Source organism: Gigantopelta aegis, chromosome 3 (assembly GCF_016097555.1).
Source record: "Gigantopelta aegis isolate Gae_Host chromosome 3, Gae_host_genome, whole genome shotgun sequence".
NCBI lineage: Eukaryota > Metazoa > Mollusca > Gastropoda > Neomphalida > Peltospiridae > Gigantopelta > Gigantopelta aegis.
In genome coordinates this window covers 12944974-12964646 of record NC_054701.1, presented here as the reverse complement: position 1 = coordinate 12964646, position 19673 = coordinate 12944974, and the positions used below count along the sequence as shown (strand labels likewise).

General features: G+C 39.5%; 1 protein-coding gene across 1 annotated transcript; it reads left to right on the top strand.

Annotated features, from left to right (window-relative positions):
• Positions 1-337: 337 nt before the first annotated feature.
• Positions 338-19414, top strand: LOC121368505 (hemicentin-1-like). The gene is made up of 6 exons (XM_041493241.1): positions 338-402; positions 9593-9720; positions 11192-11374; positions 12929-13120; positions 16941-17135; positions 18935-19414. The coding sequence occupies exons 1-6, from the start codon at positions 338-340 to the stop codon at positions 19252-19254; spliced, it is 1083 nt and encodes a 360-aa protein (XP_041349175.1). The 3' UTR covers positions 19255-19414.
• The last annotated feature ends 259 nt before the right edge of the window (positions 19415-19673 follow it).

Sequence of the window (19673 nt, the reverse complement as noted above, 5' to 3'; positions counted from 1 at the left end):
GAAATTGCATTTCAGGACATCTAGTTTTTAAAATTGTACGGGGAGCATATCCTGAACCCCCTAGAAACTTTGCTTTCTGCCCTCGATCTCAGTCAGCCGCCCACCCCCAATGTCTACTTACTTCTGCCGTGGAATATACGTGTAAAGAAAAAAGCAATGTATATTTAATGAAATTTAAATTATATGCATAATAATATCCAATATCTCCTTTCATTAAAAACTCTCTCTGTAAATTTTGACACGCGTGGTAATTTCCATAAGATTAGTGCTGAGTTAGCCGCCGTCGTCTATAAAATGGTGGTGCACGTGCGTGAAGTAGCGACGTCCTGCTAGCAATATGAGGACGGCCACGTTGTTTGCCTGTGCTGTGGTGCTATTGGCTCTTCTCGTGACGACAGAAGGGTAAGTCATAATTATCCGTTGAAAACACCGAGAAAAGTAATGTTTGTTAAAGTGACAGACTCTAGTAAGAAAACGAAACCCAAAAATAAATAAACATAAACAAATTCACAACCACCCCTACACACCCACCCCCTGCAAAACAACAACATCAACAACAACACTATTTCGTGTTTTTCACTATTCGAGCCGTTTTTGATAATTGAAATCACACGTTACTTACATTTTATTGTTTAGAATATCCATTCCCGTACATCCGAACTGTATATAGCTATCTTGATGTTTGTATTGTCACCCAGTGTATTTCATAATTCTAAAAACGCACGTACCTCTGAAAAGTAACGGTTATGGAGATGACTTCTAGTCCATTTTAAAGGGACATTCCTGAGTTTGCTGCATTGTAAGATGTTTCCGACTAATAAAATATTTCTACGATTAAACATACATATTAAATATATTTTCTTGTTTAGAATATCAGTGTCTGTACATTCAATGTGTTTCTGGTTGTCTTAATATTTGTAAGAAGCCCAAACTGGATTTTGTCTTCAAATATTTTCGTACGTACGAAAAAAAAACATTGTAGAAAATAAAATGAAATTTAACCTAGCTCAAATATTATTGAATCCCTCACATTATAATGATCAGAAACACGTTTAATATACAGCCACTAATATGTTATGCAGAAAAATATATTTGATATGTAATTACAATCGTTAAAAAGTCTTTGTTAGTCGATAACATCTTAAAAATTACAGAAAACTCGGGAATTTCCCCTTAAGAAGGTATTCCTCGTGTTAACGTCACACACTCTTGTAATGTTATCCAGATGTGTTATAGGTTTGTGGATTAACCAAACTTAGTACCTATTTTCACGGGTATGCGACTTTAAGGAAACTACTAGATACTGGGTTCGCATCCGGGTACCAGCTTGCAACCGGAGTGAGTTTTAACGGATCAGTGGGGATGTTTAACACAACAACATTATCTTCTCTCTCCCTAACCACTAACAACTAACCACCAACCCATTGTCCTGAATAGACAGCCCAGATAGTTGAGTGTTTGCATAGGATAGCGTATCTGAACCTTAGCTGAACAAAAGTATAAAAATCAAGTAAAAAACCCAAACAATTTTGTTAGCTGGTATACAATACGAGAGAAGAAAATCGCTATAGGCTCATAAGCTGTTCACAGGTTAGAATTATAAGTTAATGTTACGCTTATTTAAAGGCTAACCAGAACTGAGTGCTCTTTCAGCCATTCTCTAGCGCATTTGATTATTTCGATTAGATTAGATGTTTAACGACACCCCGACACGAAACAAAATCCCATCGGCTATTGGGTGTCAGACAATGATGCGCATTTGATGACGTCAACAATTGTCACATTACATCCTATATTCTGATCTGAGCCTCGTGGCTAACTAGAAATCTGCTTTTATTTCAAGTCAGTGAGAATGAAGTTACCATTAATGACAGTTACCACCTAAAGAAAAAAAAAAGAAAAGAAAAAAAGACAGCAACACATTAATAATATTTTTTTTTTACTAACAACAGAAATGTCTTTTCAATCTGTTTAATGATTACAAGTAAAATGTCTTCGGTAGCATTTATATAATCCAATGGTGAAGATCGTAAGTATGTACTTTTAAGATGTGCATGCACTGATACACCTTTATTACTAACATACTGTGTGTTGAATTGCACGTCGCCATTGCAATATTGTAATATTGATATATTGTAAATGGGATGTATATGCCTGTTAGCAACTTGCTTTGGTAAAAACAATTAAAAAACAATTAAAAAACAAACTTGTTTTTAACACTGAATGATGAAGACTATGCATGTGGTATTCTGCCATTTATATAACAGCAAAAAGAAGATGTGCTCTAGTTAAAGGATGAATAACTCAATGTTTTTTATTGTCAACCTATATTGATTATTTTGATGGTCGTTAATAAGCGACTGTACTTTCTAAAATATATGTGACATCTCTCTCTCTCTCTCTCTCTCTCTCTCTCTCTCTCTCTCTCTCTCTCTCTCTCTCTCTCTCTCTCTCTCTCTCTCTCGCTCTCTCTCTCTCCATTCTAGTATTTTTCAGCGTTTATTTTGAGAAAGAAGTTAAAGTGATAAAATATTAATGGTAATGTGCAACATTATAATGGTGGACTTGACTCTAAACGTGTACATTCGCAGGGTTAAAATTTAATGTAGCGTCCTGGGTCCAATTTCACAAAACATCGAAAGCCTAGTTTTTGCATGTAAACGTAAATCAACGACTAAACCATAATTCTTATTACTATTATAGTACAACAAATATATTTTAAGTACACATATTTCATTTTCTTTTCTCCTTAAAATGTTCCATCTTCTCTAATGATGTAATTTTCTGCGTGAAATAGATACCAAAACACGTGTATGTAAACGTATGACCTCTATAACTGCTAGTCACAGACGTAAACTTAAGAAGTTTGATTTGTTTAACGACACCACTTGAGCACATTAATGTATTAATCATCGGCTATGGGATGTCAAAAATATGGTCATTTTGACACAGTCATAGAGAGGAAACCCGCTAGATGTTTCCATTAGTAGCATGGGATCTTTTATATGAACCATCGCACAGACAGGATAGCATATACCATGGCCTTTAATATACAAGTCGTGGTGCACTGGCTGAAAGAAGAAATAGCTCAATGGGTCCACCGACGGGGATCGATCCTAGACCGACAGCACACTAGGCGTGTGTTTTACCACTTGGCTACATCCGGCCCCTAAACGTACGATGTTTTGTGAAATTGATATCTGCATCATAAAATACCAAGAAATTAAGGGGCCGCGTGGTGTAGGGTAAACATGTATTTTAAGCTGCTACAGCATCTGGATTTCAGATTACTGCATATAACTTTTATTTCCTCAGGCGTCTGACACGCTGGCGTATAATCAGGGGGTGGGGATAGATATGCCGCCCGCTTTAGAAATTTTTTTAAAATTAAAAAACACACATAAATTCAAGCAATGCTATATGTTCAGGTAGACACTAATAACAAAATCCTTACTTTATCACTGCAATAGCTCTTCCGATCAGAGTAAATGTTCTTGCAAAATAATTTTACTATTTGTTTCGCCGTTCAGATCAAAATAATTGATGTTATTTGAAATGAATTGAGAATCCAAAATTATTGTGGTTTAAACTCTCCTTCAAAAGCAATATAAAACGTGACAAGGTAGTGCTAAAATCAAAATTTTCTCACCCTGTCTTCGAATTCTGAAGGCTTTATTTTGTTTAACGACACCACTAGAGCATATTGATTAATTTTTCATCGGCTAGTGGATGTCAATCGAACTTCGCAGGCATCCTCAGCGTACGCGAATACCTGGTTACAGCACTGTTTGACAGCGATTCGTAAGCGCATGTCATGACAGTGGCAGTCCTCCTATAGTCGAGGCAATCAATGATGAAAGCAATCACGATTTTGCCAAAGTTTCCTTTCGATTCTGCCTTGAGCAGATATACACAGATACGGTTTTAATTAAGGAAAATAGTTTGGTTGTTCAGATTAAGAGTGTTCGGCAAACGAAAGTTTTATCACAATAAATACATTTTAAATTGCAGAAAGTAAACACATATATAGTGGAAACATATCTACGTTAACAATATCAACCCAATTTACCTGTATATACCAAACTGTGTCACGTGCCTGTGAGTTTAATTGACAGCAAGATGTGTAACTTTACATACTTTAATTCACCCACACACGAAACGATACGTGATTTTATGTATAAGATATCAATAAACGAACTTTTAAAATAGGTAATAATTACGGATGTCTACAAGAGAGGTTCTAATTATTATCGATTGGTTCTGTCTGTTGGATTAACTGTAAGTCTGAAAGGTACAAATCTTGTCTGCCAGATCAAGAGTGAGTGCTAGTATGAAAGGTTCAACGTGTATGTGTATTCAACCTGTCTTAAAGAAAGAAAGAAATGTTTTATTTAACGACGCACTCAGCACATTGTATTTTCGGTTATATGGCGTGGTTAAGGACCACACAGATATTGAGAGAGGAAACCACGGCCTTTGATATACCAGTCGTGGTGCACTGGCTGGAACGAGAAATAGCCCAATGGGCCCACCGACGGGGATCGATTCCACCCCGGCCGCGCATCGAGCGAGCTCTGTACCACTGGGCTGCATCTCGCCCTGTCTTAAAGAAAGTCAGTTTGTTTTGTTTAAGGACACCACTAGAGCACATTGATGGATTAATCATGAGCTATTGGGTATAAAACACTTGGCATTGTTATATATATATTCTTAGAGAGGAAACTCCCTACACGTTTCCATTAGTAGCAAGGGATCGTTTATATGCACCGTTGTCACGGTGATTTAGTCCACGGTACAGATGTCTGTCTGTATCCGACAGGGTTAATTATCTGACCCGGAATCCCCAGCCCTCTCTAGTGTACCGGCAGATTACACAGGTCATACACCTATACTTTAACGCCAATTCCCGGCCTTCCATAGCCAACCTGTGTAACGGCCTGGGGGAAATAAAGTTCTGTTCTGTTCTGACTTAATTACCCTGTTAATGTAACAGTAAACAAATCTAAAAAGGGATATAAGGGTTATTCTTATCTTTCCCGCCCACTAGTTAATTACAACTAACCGCTATCTTTATCGGAATAACTTTGGTTCTTAACTTTCTCAGACTTATCTATCAGATTTATCCACCACAGATTATGGTTACCGACTTCACATAAGAGGAGGCGAGACGTAACCCAGTGGTACAGCGCTCGCTCGATGCGCGGTCGGTGTGGGATCGATCCCCGTCGGTGGGCCCATTGGGCTATTTCTCGTTCCAGCCAGTGCACCAAAGTTCATTAGTGTTTGGTTGGTAATCGGATTATCATCTCTTAAGAAAACAACCCAATCTCAAACTATTGGGAAATATGATCTCCAAGGTTTCTGGGACGGCGCATCCACTGGTCGCCACAGATTTTTCTAATAACATTTCCTGTTCTTATTTGTAGCAGTTAAAAACATGTAAAATTTAGGTAAATATTTATCAAAATCCCACCCGTAGGTGCAGTGTTTTTAACCTTACTAAGTATAGCTACAATAATATGTGTAGTTACAATATAAAGAAATATAGATGAAATTTGTCCGAACATGTACATATCAAAATACATATATAAATATTGTTCCTACGCAACGGTAGGGAGGCAGATAAAAAAAATAAAAAAAAGTATATATTAAAACAAACACAAATGATTGGAATTGTTTGGCTTTCTCTGGAAGTTCTTTGTCTAACGGTCTGTAGACGATTGTTTTCCGACCACTCGGAACTCTATACCTCAAACTGAAGGAGGAGCCTGAATCGGGTTTTACGAAACAATGAGGTTTCGTAGGATAGCGCATACCACGACCTAAGGTATACAAGTCGTGGTGCATCAGGTGCGCACTTTACCACTGGGTTACGTCCCTCTCCACAATCTGTCTTGGATACATCCGCCGGGAAATTCGAAAAATGTGAGCAGAACAGACGTGCTTGAACATTCAGTGGATGCAAGCACGTGTTAATAGTTGATTGATTGATTGGTGTCATATATATCAAAGCCGTGGTAGGTGATGTCCTGTCTGGCAACGTGCGTAGTTATTATATAATTTTATACTCCATGGATTATTAGACGTGTTCGCGGTGATCAGTAGCTGACTCGCTTGAGGTGCGGTCGGTTTGGGATCGATCCCCGTCAGTGAGCCCATTGGGCTATTTGTCACTCCAGCCAGTGCACCACGACTGGTACATCAAAGGCCGTGGTATGTGCTATCCTTTCTGTGGGATGGTGCATGTAAAAGATCTCTTGCTGTTAATCGAAAAGAGTAGGCCATGAAGTGGCGACAGCGGGTTTCCTCCCTCAATATCTGTGTGGTCCTTAACCATATGTCCGACGCCATATAACCGTAAATAAAATGTGTTGAGTGCGTCGTTAAATAAAACATTTGCTTCCTTCTTCCTTCCAGTAACTGACTCTGTAAAACGTTTTTTGTTTTTGTTTTGATCCTGCAGTTTAGTTAGATTAAAATACCCATAAAAAGTACTGTCAGTTTGATTTGTAAAAAAATAATCACTTCAGAGTTCATGTTTAGAAAATAAGACAAAAATTGGTTTGTTTCGTTACACCTGTCATTTGCCTATAACGAAACTCAAATTATGTTTCCGTAATTTATATTACACATTTTATTTTGAAACAAAATAAAAGAGACGAGTAATATCTGATTCGGTTTTTTCCCGTCCCAACGAATGCACCACGACTGGTATATCAAAGGCTGTGGTATAAGCTGTTCTATAATTATGTGGTAAAGTGCATAGATTCTTTGCTACTAATGGAAAACTATGCCAGAATTACCGAATGTTTGGCATCCAATAGCCGATGATTAAAAACAAATAAATGTGCTATAGTGTCGTTACATAAACAAAGTTTAAATTTTTGTTGTTGCTGTTGTAAGGGGCGGGACGTAGCCCAGTGGTCGGTCTAGGGTCGATTCCCGTCGGCGGGCCCGTTGGGTTATTTCTCGTTCCAGCCAGTGCCACGACTTGTATATCAAAGACCGTGGTATGTGTCATCCTGTCAACGGGATGGTGCATATAAAATATCCCTTGCTCTACTGAAAACATGTAGCGGGTTTCCTCTCTAAAACTATATGTCCGAATTACCAAATGTTTGATATTCAATAGCCGATGATTAATAAATCAATGTGCTCTAGTGGTGCCGTCAAACAAAACAAACTGTAACTTTAACATACCTAGAGTGATTTGATGTTCGCGATATGTACGTTGATTCCAACATGATATGACTATGGCTCGTGATATGTTTTTTAATTCCATCATGATATGACTATGGCTCGCGATATGTCTGTTAATTCCAACATGATATGACTATGGCTCGCAATATGTCTGTTATTTCCAACACGATATGGCCTTTTTCTCTTGTAGGTGCAGTATTCGGTACAGATGTGGGACGAAAACCACGTATTACACAACCAGATGTGGTCGGTGGGGCTGGAGCAGATGCAGACGATCCAGGTCCCAAAAAAACAAACAACAACCAACAAAAAAAATTGTCCTAACTGATTTGTGAAATTTTTTGTATTAAAGTAACAACTAAAACAAAATGAATATGCACACAGATAATAGGCGTTACACAGAAAAGGCAGTTATTCAATACAATACAATACAATACAATACAAAACAAAAAATTACAGCACAATACAGTACAATACCATACAATACAATGTAATGCAATTCAGTACAGTACAATATAATACACTACAATTGAGTACAGTACAATGTAATACAATACATATACATAACTTCACATACGTTGTTTTACTTTCTTATTTACTGCACGAGTTTATTTCGCGCAAGAAATAATATACCACGAGACCTGACCTGACCTGACGTATGTGAAGTTCTGAATTTATTACATACATTCTTTTGTTTTTACAAAAATGGTTTTTAATTTAAAGTCATAACAATACTGTTAAATCTATGATCAAAACTCCTTCAGTAGATTACTCTGCGGCAGCCTTGTGTACTGTTTCAAATACGATGTGACATTATTTGTAAAATATGGCGTCAGTAAATAAAAGGCGCTAATTGCAGTAAAAATAAAAAGGGAATTCCCCATTTAAAAGTTCCCATCCAGATCGCACGTATGTGCGATACAAAATAAATTTATCACACGGTTTCAAAATGTCTTTATCACTATAGTAAGACTGAATAGTTATGTAATTAATTGCAATATAACATTGCATGTGATCTTAAGACAAAGCCTTTCGTTTTAAAGTTTTGTTTTAGCCAAGCGCACATATTCTTTTTAACATTGTGGGTTTGCTTTACATTGAACAGTTTTAAGACACATTTGTGTTTTCAAAATACAGTACAATACAATACATATAATGCAGCACAGTACAGCACAGCACAGTACAGCACAGCACAGCACAGCACAGCACAGCACAGCACAGCACAGCACAGCACAGCACAGCACAGCACAGCACAGCACAGCACAGCACAGCACAGCACAGCACACATCACATCACATCACATCACATCACATCACATCACATCACAGCACATCACAGCACGACACAGTACAGTACAAGGTGAACGTATGTATATAATTATAAGCACCACCGACCGAGAGACGGACAGCGGGCAAACAAATGTTTCGATATTACACGGTATTTATCAACTGTTATATTTGTACTGCATTTTCACAGTAATTAATTTTATCTTTCAGAACTGAAGCGAATTACTGTTATAAATCGTGTACTGGTAAGATTACCACCGTGTATGTGTGTGTCTGTGTGTATGTAGTATGTATGTATGTATGCGTGTGTGTCTGTCTGTGTGTCTGTAGTTTGTATGTATATATGTATGTACGCACGCACGCATGCAAGCACGCATATATGTAGCTAATCCTGTATAATAAAGGTATGTTATCTTTTTCAGATCACATACTTTCAGAATTTGATAGTTTTGCAATTTAGATGCACAGTAAATGTTAATTAAACGAGTCACGGCACTATGGTTATTGAAATCTAAGCAAACGTACAACGGCGAAGCTCCAGAATTCACGAATGCATTTATAACCATCAAACAAAACAAGTTTAACTTTACATTAAAAGCCGTCCAGCGATCTATAAAAAAAACCCCACCGCCTTCAAATAGTAGTTTGTTTTTATGTACCCTCGATTTTAACAATATTTGATCTCTTATTCTCACAGGTATTCTATGTATTAATATGAATTTTATTGTGTTATATATATATCGTGCTTATGTCCAATTAAAGTTCAAACATGTTGTCCTGGGCACACATATTAGCTACTCTTTATAGGGTTATATATGTATATGTGTATATATGTATGTATGTATGTATGTATGTATGTATCTATCTATCTATCTATCTATCTATCTATCTATCTATCTATATATATATATATGAATGTAGCCTATTTATATTTTAACGGCATATTCTAAATTTTTACTATGTTTATATAGGGTGAGACTCAAATAAAATATATGTCTCTCTGTTTACCTCCTATAATAGACCATCTCAAAATAAATCATTTTCACTTTAGTCGATGCCAGGATGTTGCCTTGGAATAGTTGGAAGTCAATTAGTTCGTGTTCCAGATCGTGTGGAACTGGCTACATGAAGTACAGACGAACTCGCACATGTATCCCTCCGCGGCATGGTGGCAAGGCCTGCAGCTCAACAACTCAATACATATCAAGGCAATGCAACACGCAGCCGTGCCCAGGTAGTTTGTTTAAATACTGTGACACACTTTTGTCAATATTCTAAATTTATTTAATGCTAAACTTTCAATTTGTTTCAGTTTGCCTTTAGGCTTAAAGCCAGCAGATCCATAGAAACAATATATATGATGCTCAGCTGCACAAGCAATGGGGTGGGCTGATCGGGTGGGAGGGGGGGGGGGGGGGGGGGGTTGGATGCACATTATAACTATTTTCCGTTATTGACTCCAGGCGTGCTTCCCTAGCATTTGAAGTAAAGATCTGTGTTGTACATAAAGTGTTCGTAAAGTATTTTTAAATTCAAAACATTACACTATTGATTTAATATTCTAGGCATTTGGAATACTGGTTTGACATTCAACGCATTATATTATTGATTTCATATTCGAAATATCTGGAATACTGACTTACACGTTAAGACATTTGAAATATTAATTTAATGTTCAAAACATTGTGGAATCATAGCTTAAATTTGTAAACATTTTTGAAAATTAGTTCAAAATTCTAAATATTTTGGAATGATGGTTTAAAATTAAAAACTTTCGGAGTATTGGTTTAAAATTCATAACAGTTTGCAATATTGCTTTAAAGGGACATTCCTGAGTTTGCTGCATTGTAAAATGTTTCCGACTAATAAAATAGTTCTACGATTAAACTTACATATTAAATATATTTTCTTGTTTAGAATATCAGTGTCTGTATATTCAATGTGTTTCTGATCGTCTTAATATTTATAAGAAGCCCCAAGTGGATTTTGTCTTTCGTATGTACGAAAAAGCCCAGAAGGAAATAAAATGAAATTTAACCTAGTACAAATATTAGAACGATCAGAAACACGTTTAATATACAGCCACTAATATGTTATGCAGAAAACTATATTTGATATGTAATTACAGTCGTCAAAAAGTCTCTGTTAGTCGATTAGTTAGTCTATGTTAATGCCATAATGAAGCCTTGGTATGCCTGGCGGGCGATTAGTTCGTGTTCCAAAGTGTGTGGAACTGGCTACATAAAGTACATACGAACACGCACATGTATTCCTCCGCGGTATGGTGGAAAGGCCTGCAGCTCAACAACTGAATTGGAATCGCGGAAATGTAACACGCAGCCATGCCCAGGTAATACAATGGGTGATAATGTATTATAAGACATAACAGGACAAAGCATGGATGCATTTCAATTATTCAGACCATATAATCAAGGTAACAGTAACAATAAATAATGGTAATAAGTCACCGATAGTCATTCATATGCGCCATCACTTTTAGTCAAAACGTCCCTTGAATTCTGTCGAGTGCAGATATATCCTGTGCGCATTTGTAAAATCGAATGTTCGTTTTTCCCGAGAAGACCAAATTTAAAAAGGAAAATATAATTCTTGACATCTGAATTTACTGAAGTTATCTCTTTTCTTCTTGTGGTTATTATGATATCTTGGTTTGTAATCATCTATCTCTTACGTCTTTCTGTCAGTGGATGCTGTGATGTCAGCATGGTCGTCATGGAAACCAACAGACGAATGTTCCAAGCCCTGTGGAACCGGACAGATCACATTCGAGAGAACAAGAACATGTGAACCTCCAAAATATGGCGGGAAAGCATGTGGCACTCTTTCGGAAACCGAGGTTAGAAAGTGCAACACTCAACCCTGTCCAGGTAATAATTGGTTGATACAACGTCAACGCTGTTGCGACTCCCATTGTTACCGACAGTTCTGTCTCTAGCTACCGTGCATGCTATTGCTGATAATAACGAAGGATTGAATAACAGCGTATGCGGGTTGGACTATACTTAGACAATTAACTGGTGTTATTTTGTACATTACTGATGCTACTGAAGGTTTAGGTAACAATGTTTTTTTTTTTTTTTTTTTTTTTTTTTTTGGTAAACCTAACCAATGGACCTCTGTTATTATGTATGTAATTACTGATGGTATTGAAGGATGTTATTGCACATGCTATTATTGATGATATTCAAAATAGTATATGCTGTTACTGATGATATTCAAAATAGTATATGCTGTTACTGATGATATTCAAAATAGTAAACTGTTGGATGGATATCCATATTAAAATAGTATGTATGTTATATGTACAGTATATGCTATTACTGATGATATTCAAAATAGTACACTGTTGGATGGATATCCATATTAAAATAGTATATATGTTATACGTACAGTATATGCTATTACTGATGACATTCAAAATAGTAAACTGTTGGATGGATATCCATATTAGAATAGTATGTATGTTACATGTACAAAGTGGACATCCTATTGCAGTACAATGAATTATCTTCTGTTTGTTTTGTTTTTATTTGTTTGATTTTTGGGGCGGGACGTAGCCTAGTGGTACAGCGCTTGCTCGATGCGCCGTCGCTGTGGGATCGATGCCCGTCGGTAGGCCCATTGGGCTATTTCTCGTTCCAGCCAGTGCACCACGACTGGTATACTAAAGGCCGTGGTATGTACCACCCTGTCTGTGGGATGTTGCATATAAAAGATCCCTTGCTGCTAATCGAAAAGAGTAGCACATGAAGTGGCGACAACAGGTTTCCTCTCTCAATATCTGTGTGGTCCTTAACCATATGTCTGACGCCATATAACCGTAAATAAAATGTGTTGAGTGCGTCGTTAAATAAAACATTTCTTTCTTTCTTTGATTTTTGTTTTTTTAACGTCTTTCTGTCGAAATTACCCAATGTTTTACATCCAATAGTCGATGATTAATACATACATGTGCTCTAGTGGTGCCGTTAAACAAAACAAACAATGAATTTTATTTAGACGATATTTAACCATTAAAAAAAGAAAGTTTGTTTTGTTTAACGACACCACTAGAGCACATTGGTTAATTAATGATCGGCTACTGGACATCAAACATTTGGTAATTCTGACACGTAGTCATCAGAAGAAAACCGCTACATTTCTCCTAATGCATCATGGGATCTCTTTTATATGCACTTTCCCACAGACAGGAAAACACACACCACGGCATTTTACCAGTGGTAGTGCACAGGTTAGAACGAGGAAAAACCTCGATCAGTTAAATAGATGCACCGAGGTGATTCAATCCTGCGAGCTCTCAACCAACTGAGCTAACTCCCGCCCTTAACCCTAATATGTCCGGTGCCATATGATCGTAGTTAAAATGTGTTGAGTATATAGTCAAATGAAATCTTTCTTTCTTCTTTCTCTCTCGTCTGAAGTGGACGGACAGTGGAGCGAGTTCGGAGAATGGAGCCCATATACCGAGTGCTCGGTGTCGTGTGGTGGTGGCGCTCAATCAAGAACGAGAACGAGAACCTGCAGCGCCCCCAAACCGCAGTACGGCGGCGCTGACTGTGTAGGGGAGGCAATCGAGGGTGATGAAAGAGAGTGCAATACTCAACCTTGCCCAAGTAAGTTTACAAACTATAAAGCATGGAGATGTATTCCAGGTCCATACAATACAAATTAAAACTGGATCAATCTGAATGCTGGTAAACGAAAGTGTCCAAGCCGTTGAAATATAATTATTATATTAAACTAAATCTCATTCAAGTTTGATCTGAACGACCAAGCCGTTATCCACAATCAAGACCGTATCCCAGCACAAAGCAGAGTCCAGTAGTCCAATGAACATTTGGCAAAATGCTGATTGATGCCATGAATCTCTGTCTCATTTATAGGGGGAGAGCCCGTTCCGAGGAGATACTTTACTGGATAATACACCCTTCTTGCACAGCCAGAAAGAGGAATGCCGCTCCCATACTATTTTATTAAAAGTAGCACAAGACAGAGGTCACTGGAATAAATATAGCTGTGATGATAAGCACTCATGAATCACTGTCAAAAGACAGGGTAGTACATACCATGGTCTTTGATATACCATCGTGGTGCACTGACTGGAACGAGAAATAGCCCAATGCGCCTACCGACAGGGATCGATCTCACACTGACCGCACATCGAGCGAGCGCTGTACCACTGGACTACGTCCCGCCCCCATCGGCTATTGGATGTCAAACATTTGGTAATTCTGACTCGTAGTCATCAGAGAAAACCCGCTACATTTTACATTGAAATGAAAATGTCCAAGCCGTCGACAATAGCATAATAATTACATAGAAGTCTTATTGCATTAGGCCCCAAGGTTCAGATGAAATTTAGTTTTATCAGTCTGTCTAACACGAAGGACACAATCGTGAACGCATTTAAGCTCGTATTTCTGCACAAGACAGAAATAAAAGTAATGATTGCTTCCATAAATCGGTGTCAAATGTCAGTTGCTTAGTCTGTAGAAGACTGCCATTACCCAGGACGATACATTCTTCCTTCTTTCTCTATAGGGAAACTGACTCTCCCCAGGACTGGTTTGTTCGGGATTTAGCTCAGTCAGTTGTGTGGTCGCCTGGGGTGCTTGCGTCGCAGGATCGAACCACCTCGGTGAATCCAATCAACTGCTTGGGTTTTTTTCTAGTTCCAACCAGTGCACCACAACTGGTCAAAAGCCGTCGTATGTGCTTTCGTATCTGTGGGAAAGTGAATATAAACGATCCCTTGCTGCTTTAGGAAACCAATATAGTGGGTTTCCTCTGACGACTACGTGTCAGAATGATCAAATGTTAATAGTGGTATTGTTAAACAAAACAAACTTTAACTTTAACGTACCTAGAGTGTTGTGATGACATGTACTCGTGAATCACGATCACAATCAGATGTTCGCGATATGTCTGTTGATTCCAACATGATATGACTTTGGGTCGCGATATGTCTGTTGATTCCAACATGATATGACTATGGCTCGCGATATGTCTGTTGATTCCAATATGATATGACTATGACTCGTGATATGCCTGTTGATTCCAACATGATATGACTATGGCTCGTGATGTGTCTGTTGATTCCAACATGATATGACTATGGCTCGTGATATGCCTGTTGATTCCAACATGATATGACTTTGGGTCGCGATATGTCTGTTGATTCCAACATGATATGACTATGGCTCGCGATATGTCTGTTGATTCCAATATGATATGACTATGACTCGTGATATGCCTGTTGATTCCAACATGATATGACTATGGCTCGCGATGTGTCTGTTGATTCCAACATGATATGACTATGGCTCGTGATATGCCTGTTGATTCCAACATGATATGACTATGGCAATACTCTCTAGTACAGTAAAGTTGGCACTGCACGTGGAACCTATAATTAAAACACCGGTGATGTTATTTCTTTTCTTTTCTTTTTTTACTTCCATCGGATAAATTAATTATATGAGAATTTTAGGACATCTTGCGTTAATTACTGATTGGTATGTTTTGTAGAGGCTTTCCAGTGCATTTGTATTGATTCATATATTTAGGACACAATTGACGAAGCTTGTTTTATATTTACACAATGATTAATAACTGCATTTATTTAAAATGCTTCTTAACAACGCGTTTACCCCCCCCCCCCCCCCAAAAAAAAAAACCCAACCCCCCCAAAAAAAACACCCCACACACACAAAAACAAACAGCAACAAACAAACCAAAAAGACAACAACAAAACAAAACAAAACAAACAACAACAAAACAAAACAAAACAAATAACAAAACAACCCCCCCAAAAAAAAAAAAACCCCAACCCCAACCCCCCCCCCCCAAAAAAAAAAAAACCCACCAAAAAAACCCCACCCACACTCTCAAACAAACAACAACAAAAACCTCCACAAAACCCCCTAAACAGGCTTTATAAATTCAGCCGATAATCACCCATGTATTTGACAACGAGCTAGAGTATGGCTTTTTAAAAATTGTTTCTTAAAGCTACAGTCTCCAGTGTATTTTTAATTATTAATCACGTTGAATAGATAATCAACTTTTATTTTCTCACTGTGACGAGTGATTCCTCGATTTCCTATGAGAGTCACATGGGCAGCTGACTATATCTGTTGATAGTGAACACTCAAAAGTGAGAGTCACATGGACAGCTGACTATATCTGTTGATAGTGAACACTCAAAAGTGAGAGTCACATGGGCAGCTGACTATATGCATTGATAGCAAAAACTCAAAAGTGAGAGTCACATGGGCAGCTGACTATATCTGTTGATAGCGAACACTCAAAAGTGAGAGTCACATGGGCAGCTGACTATATGCGTTGATAGAAAACACTCAAAAGTGAGAGTCACATGGGCAGCTGACTATATCTGTTGATAGCGAACACTCAAAAGTAAGAGTCGCATGGGCAGCTGACTATATACGTTGATAGCAAACACTCAAAAGTGAGAGTCACATGGGCAGCTGACTATATCTGTTGATAGCGAACACTCAAAAGTAAGAGTCGCATGGGCAGCTGACTATATGAGTTGATAGCAAACACTCAAAAGTGAGAGACACATGGGCAGCTGACTATATCTGTTGATAGCGAACACTCAAAAGTGAGAGTCACATAGATAGGTAACTATATCTGTTGATAGCGAAAACTCAAAAGAGATGACGACTTCAAATTACATTGATCTAAGAATATTTTTGTTTTGTTAGCACTACTGTGTAAAGAGGGGTGGGGGTGAGGTGGGGTGGGAAATGAGGGTCTGACATAGTTGGTATGGCGCTCGCTCGAGATTATTAGGTCGAAGAATCGAATCGCCAGGGGTTTTCCCCGTCCAAACCTGTACCTCACGACTGGCCGTGCATAGCCTATAAAAGCTCCTTTACTGCTAATGGAAAAATGTAGTGGGTGTCAAAATTTCGAAATGTGAGATATCCACCAACGGATGATTAATTAAGAGTGGGTGTGTGGTGGGGCGGGATGTAGCGGTCGACTTAGTATTGATCCCCATTTGGCTATTCCTCGTTCCAGCCAGTGCACTACGACTGGTATATCAAAGGCCGTAGTATGCGCTATCCTATAGGAACGTGCATATGAAGGACCATTACAACCAATGAGAAATGTAGCAGGTTTCCTCTGAACACGACGTGTCAAAATTACGAAATGTTTGACATCCAGGAGCGATTATTAATAAATTAATTTGCTCTAGTAGTGTCGATAAACAAAACAAACTTTATAAAAGATCTCACTGCAGCTAATGGTGATAAATGTGGCAGGTTTCCTCTGATGACCACGTGTCAGAATTACGACATGTTTGACATCCAATAGCCGATGACTAATAAATCAATTTTCTCCATTGATGTCGTTAAACCAAAATTTAACTTTTGAACTATTCTATAATCTCTGTGATAATTGTAGTTCACGGTCAGTGGACGCAGTGGGAAGACTGGACGCCGTTGGACAACTGCCCAGTCCTGTGTGGCGGCGGACAGACCAGACTGACCAGGAGCCGGTCGTGCTCGGACCCAGCGCCGATGTACGGGGGTGACGAGTGTGAGGGGGGAAGTGTGGACTTCCAGAACCCTGGACCCTGTAACACGGAGCCTTGTGGAGGTAAGCCAGAACCCTGGATCCTGTAACATGGAGCCTGGTGGAGTTAAGCCAGAACCTTGGGCCCTGTCACATGGAGCCTTGTGGAGGTAAGCCAGAACCCTGGACTCTGTAACATGAAGCCTTGTGGGGGTAAGCCAGAACCCTGGACCCTGTAACATGGAGCCTTGTGGAGGTAAGCCAGAACCTTGGACCCTGTAACATGGAGCCTTGTGGAGGTAAGCCAGAACCCTGGACCCTGTAACATGGAGCCTTGTGGAGGTAAGCCAGAACCCTGGACCCTGTAACATGAAGCCTTGTGGGGGTAAGCCAGAATCCTGGACCCTGTAACATGAAGCCTTGTGGGGGTAAGCCAGAACCCTGGACCCTGTAACATGGAGCTTTTTGGAGGTAAGCCAGAACCTTGGACCCTGTAACATGGAGCCTTGTGGAGGTAAGCCAGAACCCTGGACCATGTAACATGGAGCCTTGTGGAGGTAAGCCAGAACCCTGGACCCTGTAACATGGAGCCTTGTGGAGGTAAGCCAGAACCCTGGACCCTGTAACATGGAGCCTTGTGGAGGTAAGCCAGAACCTTGGGCCCTGTCACATGGAGCCTTGTGGAGGTAAGCCAGAACCCTGGACCCTGTAACATGAAGCCTTGTGGGGGTAAGCCAGAACCCTGGACCCTGTAACATGGAGCCTTGTGGAGGTAAGCCAGCCAGAATCCTGGATCTGTAACATGGAGCCTTGTGGAGGTAAGTAGGACCCTGTAATATGGAGCCTTGTGGAGGTAACCCAGACCCCTAGATTCTGTAAGATGGAGCCTTGTGGAGGTAAGCCTGAACGCTGGACCCTGTAACATGGAGCCTTGTGGGGGTAGGCCAGAACCCTGGACCCTGTAACATGGAGCCTTGTGGAGGTAAGCCAGAACCCTGGACCCTGTAACATGGAGCCTTGTGGAGGTAAGCCAGAACCCTGGACCCTGTAACATGGAGCCTTGTGGGGGTAAGCCAGAACCCTGGACCCTGTAACATGGAGCCTTGTGGAGGTAAGCCAGAACCCTGGACCCTGTAACATGGAGCCTTGTGGGGGTAGGCCAGAATCCTGGATCCTGTAACATGGAGCCCCGTGGAGGTAAGCAGGATCCTGTAATATGGTGCCTTGTGGAGGTAACCCAGACCCCTAGATTATGTATCATGGAGCCTTGTGGAGGTAAGCCAGAACCCTGGACCCTGTAACATGGAGCCTTGTGGAGGTAAGCGAGATCCCTGGATCTTGTGGAAGTAAGCCAGGAGGAGTAAGTGCAACGCGGTGGTGTTTTGGATCGAACTCAACCAACCTCCTGGCTACAAACAAATTCCGTTTTTAGTGTATAATCAGACCCCTAAAAAGCCTCGCTCGCCACAGTCTAGACACTCTTTTACGCAATGTTCTGCACATGAACTTTGTCTACTATACGGCCACACCTAGTGGATGTCAAGCTCAGTATAAAGGTTTTCATTGCCAATAAGAATTTTAACATTATTCATTTTCATTATTCTTTCTCTCCTTTCTTTTCATTATACTTCAAAACTCTTACCGAGCACCATACACCCTTTCCATTTCCTTTACTTCTTCTCTTTTCATTTCTAAACCAGCCTCATCTATAATATCACAGTGACTAAATAAAACACATTATAAAATATGTATTAAGATGGCAAACATAATGGATATACAAGTTAGTGGAATATAAATTGCAGAAATAGAAGAAATTACTTAGTAATAAATCAATGTTCTCTAGTGGTGCCCCTTTAACCTCGTTAATTTGGATTTCATTTTAGATCTCTGTCCAGAAGGTGAACGTAAATTCCACCCCCACGTAGAGGACAGCCACCTCTACTACAGATGTGATAACCACCAGGTGGCGCGACTCAACACGTGCCCGGATATCGGCACGTGGAAGCAGACGGCGGAACGTTGCGCGCCAGTCACGTGCGACTTGAAGTCAGGCCTCAACAAAGCTCACCCCACGGACTGCACAAAATACATCTTCTGTCTGATGGGCAAGCGAGTCGTCGAGCGGAAATGTCCACCTGGGCATGCGTGGAACGACGAGAGCAAGCGCTGTGAGACGGCAGTCAACGGAGAGTGCTTCTACTAGATAACCAAAGTCAGAACTACGTCAGTGGGAATATTTTATGTTGAATGTTAGATGAATCATGCGTCGAATTATCTTGCCAGTTACACGTTTTATGTCAGTGGGAATTGTTGTTTATACTCGTTTATGTTATTGAATAATAAAATCATATTTACAAATAACATTAGCGAATTTACGTTATGCATCTCGGTGAAATAGAGAGTCAGAGGAATGTTTGCCCAACATGATGACATAGGATAGGGAAAGGCTATAGTCTTAGAAGAGGTAGTAATTTTATATTAACCATCGCCCATAAAATATCATGAAATTATTGTCATTAATGACATTCGGGATTATTCCAGAAATCAGATGTATTAATTCTTACACCACCCATGCTACCCTCGTAATACTATCTTCAGATATTCGTTACCACCTGTGAAACC

Excerpts from the sequence above, each read along its gene's own strand:
- LOC121368505 (XM_041493241.1), top strand. The coding sequence starts at position 338 with ATGAGGACGGCCACGTTGTTTGCCTGTGCTGTGGTGCTATTGGCTCTT. Across the intron at positions 403-9,592 it reads CTTCTCGTGACGACAGAAGG|ATCGTGTGGAACTGGCTACA; the intron begins GTAAGTCATAAT and ends TTCGTGTTCCAG. Across the intron at positions 17,136-18,934 it reads TAACACGGAGCCTTGTGGAG|ATCTCTGTCCAGAAGGTGAA; the intron begins GTAAGCCAGAAC and ends ATTTCATTTTAG.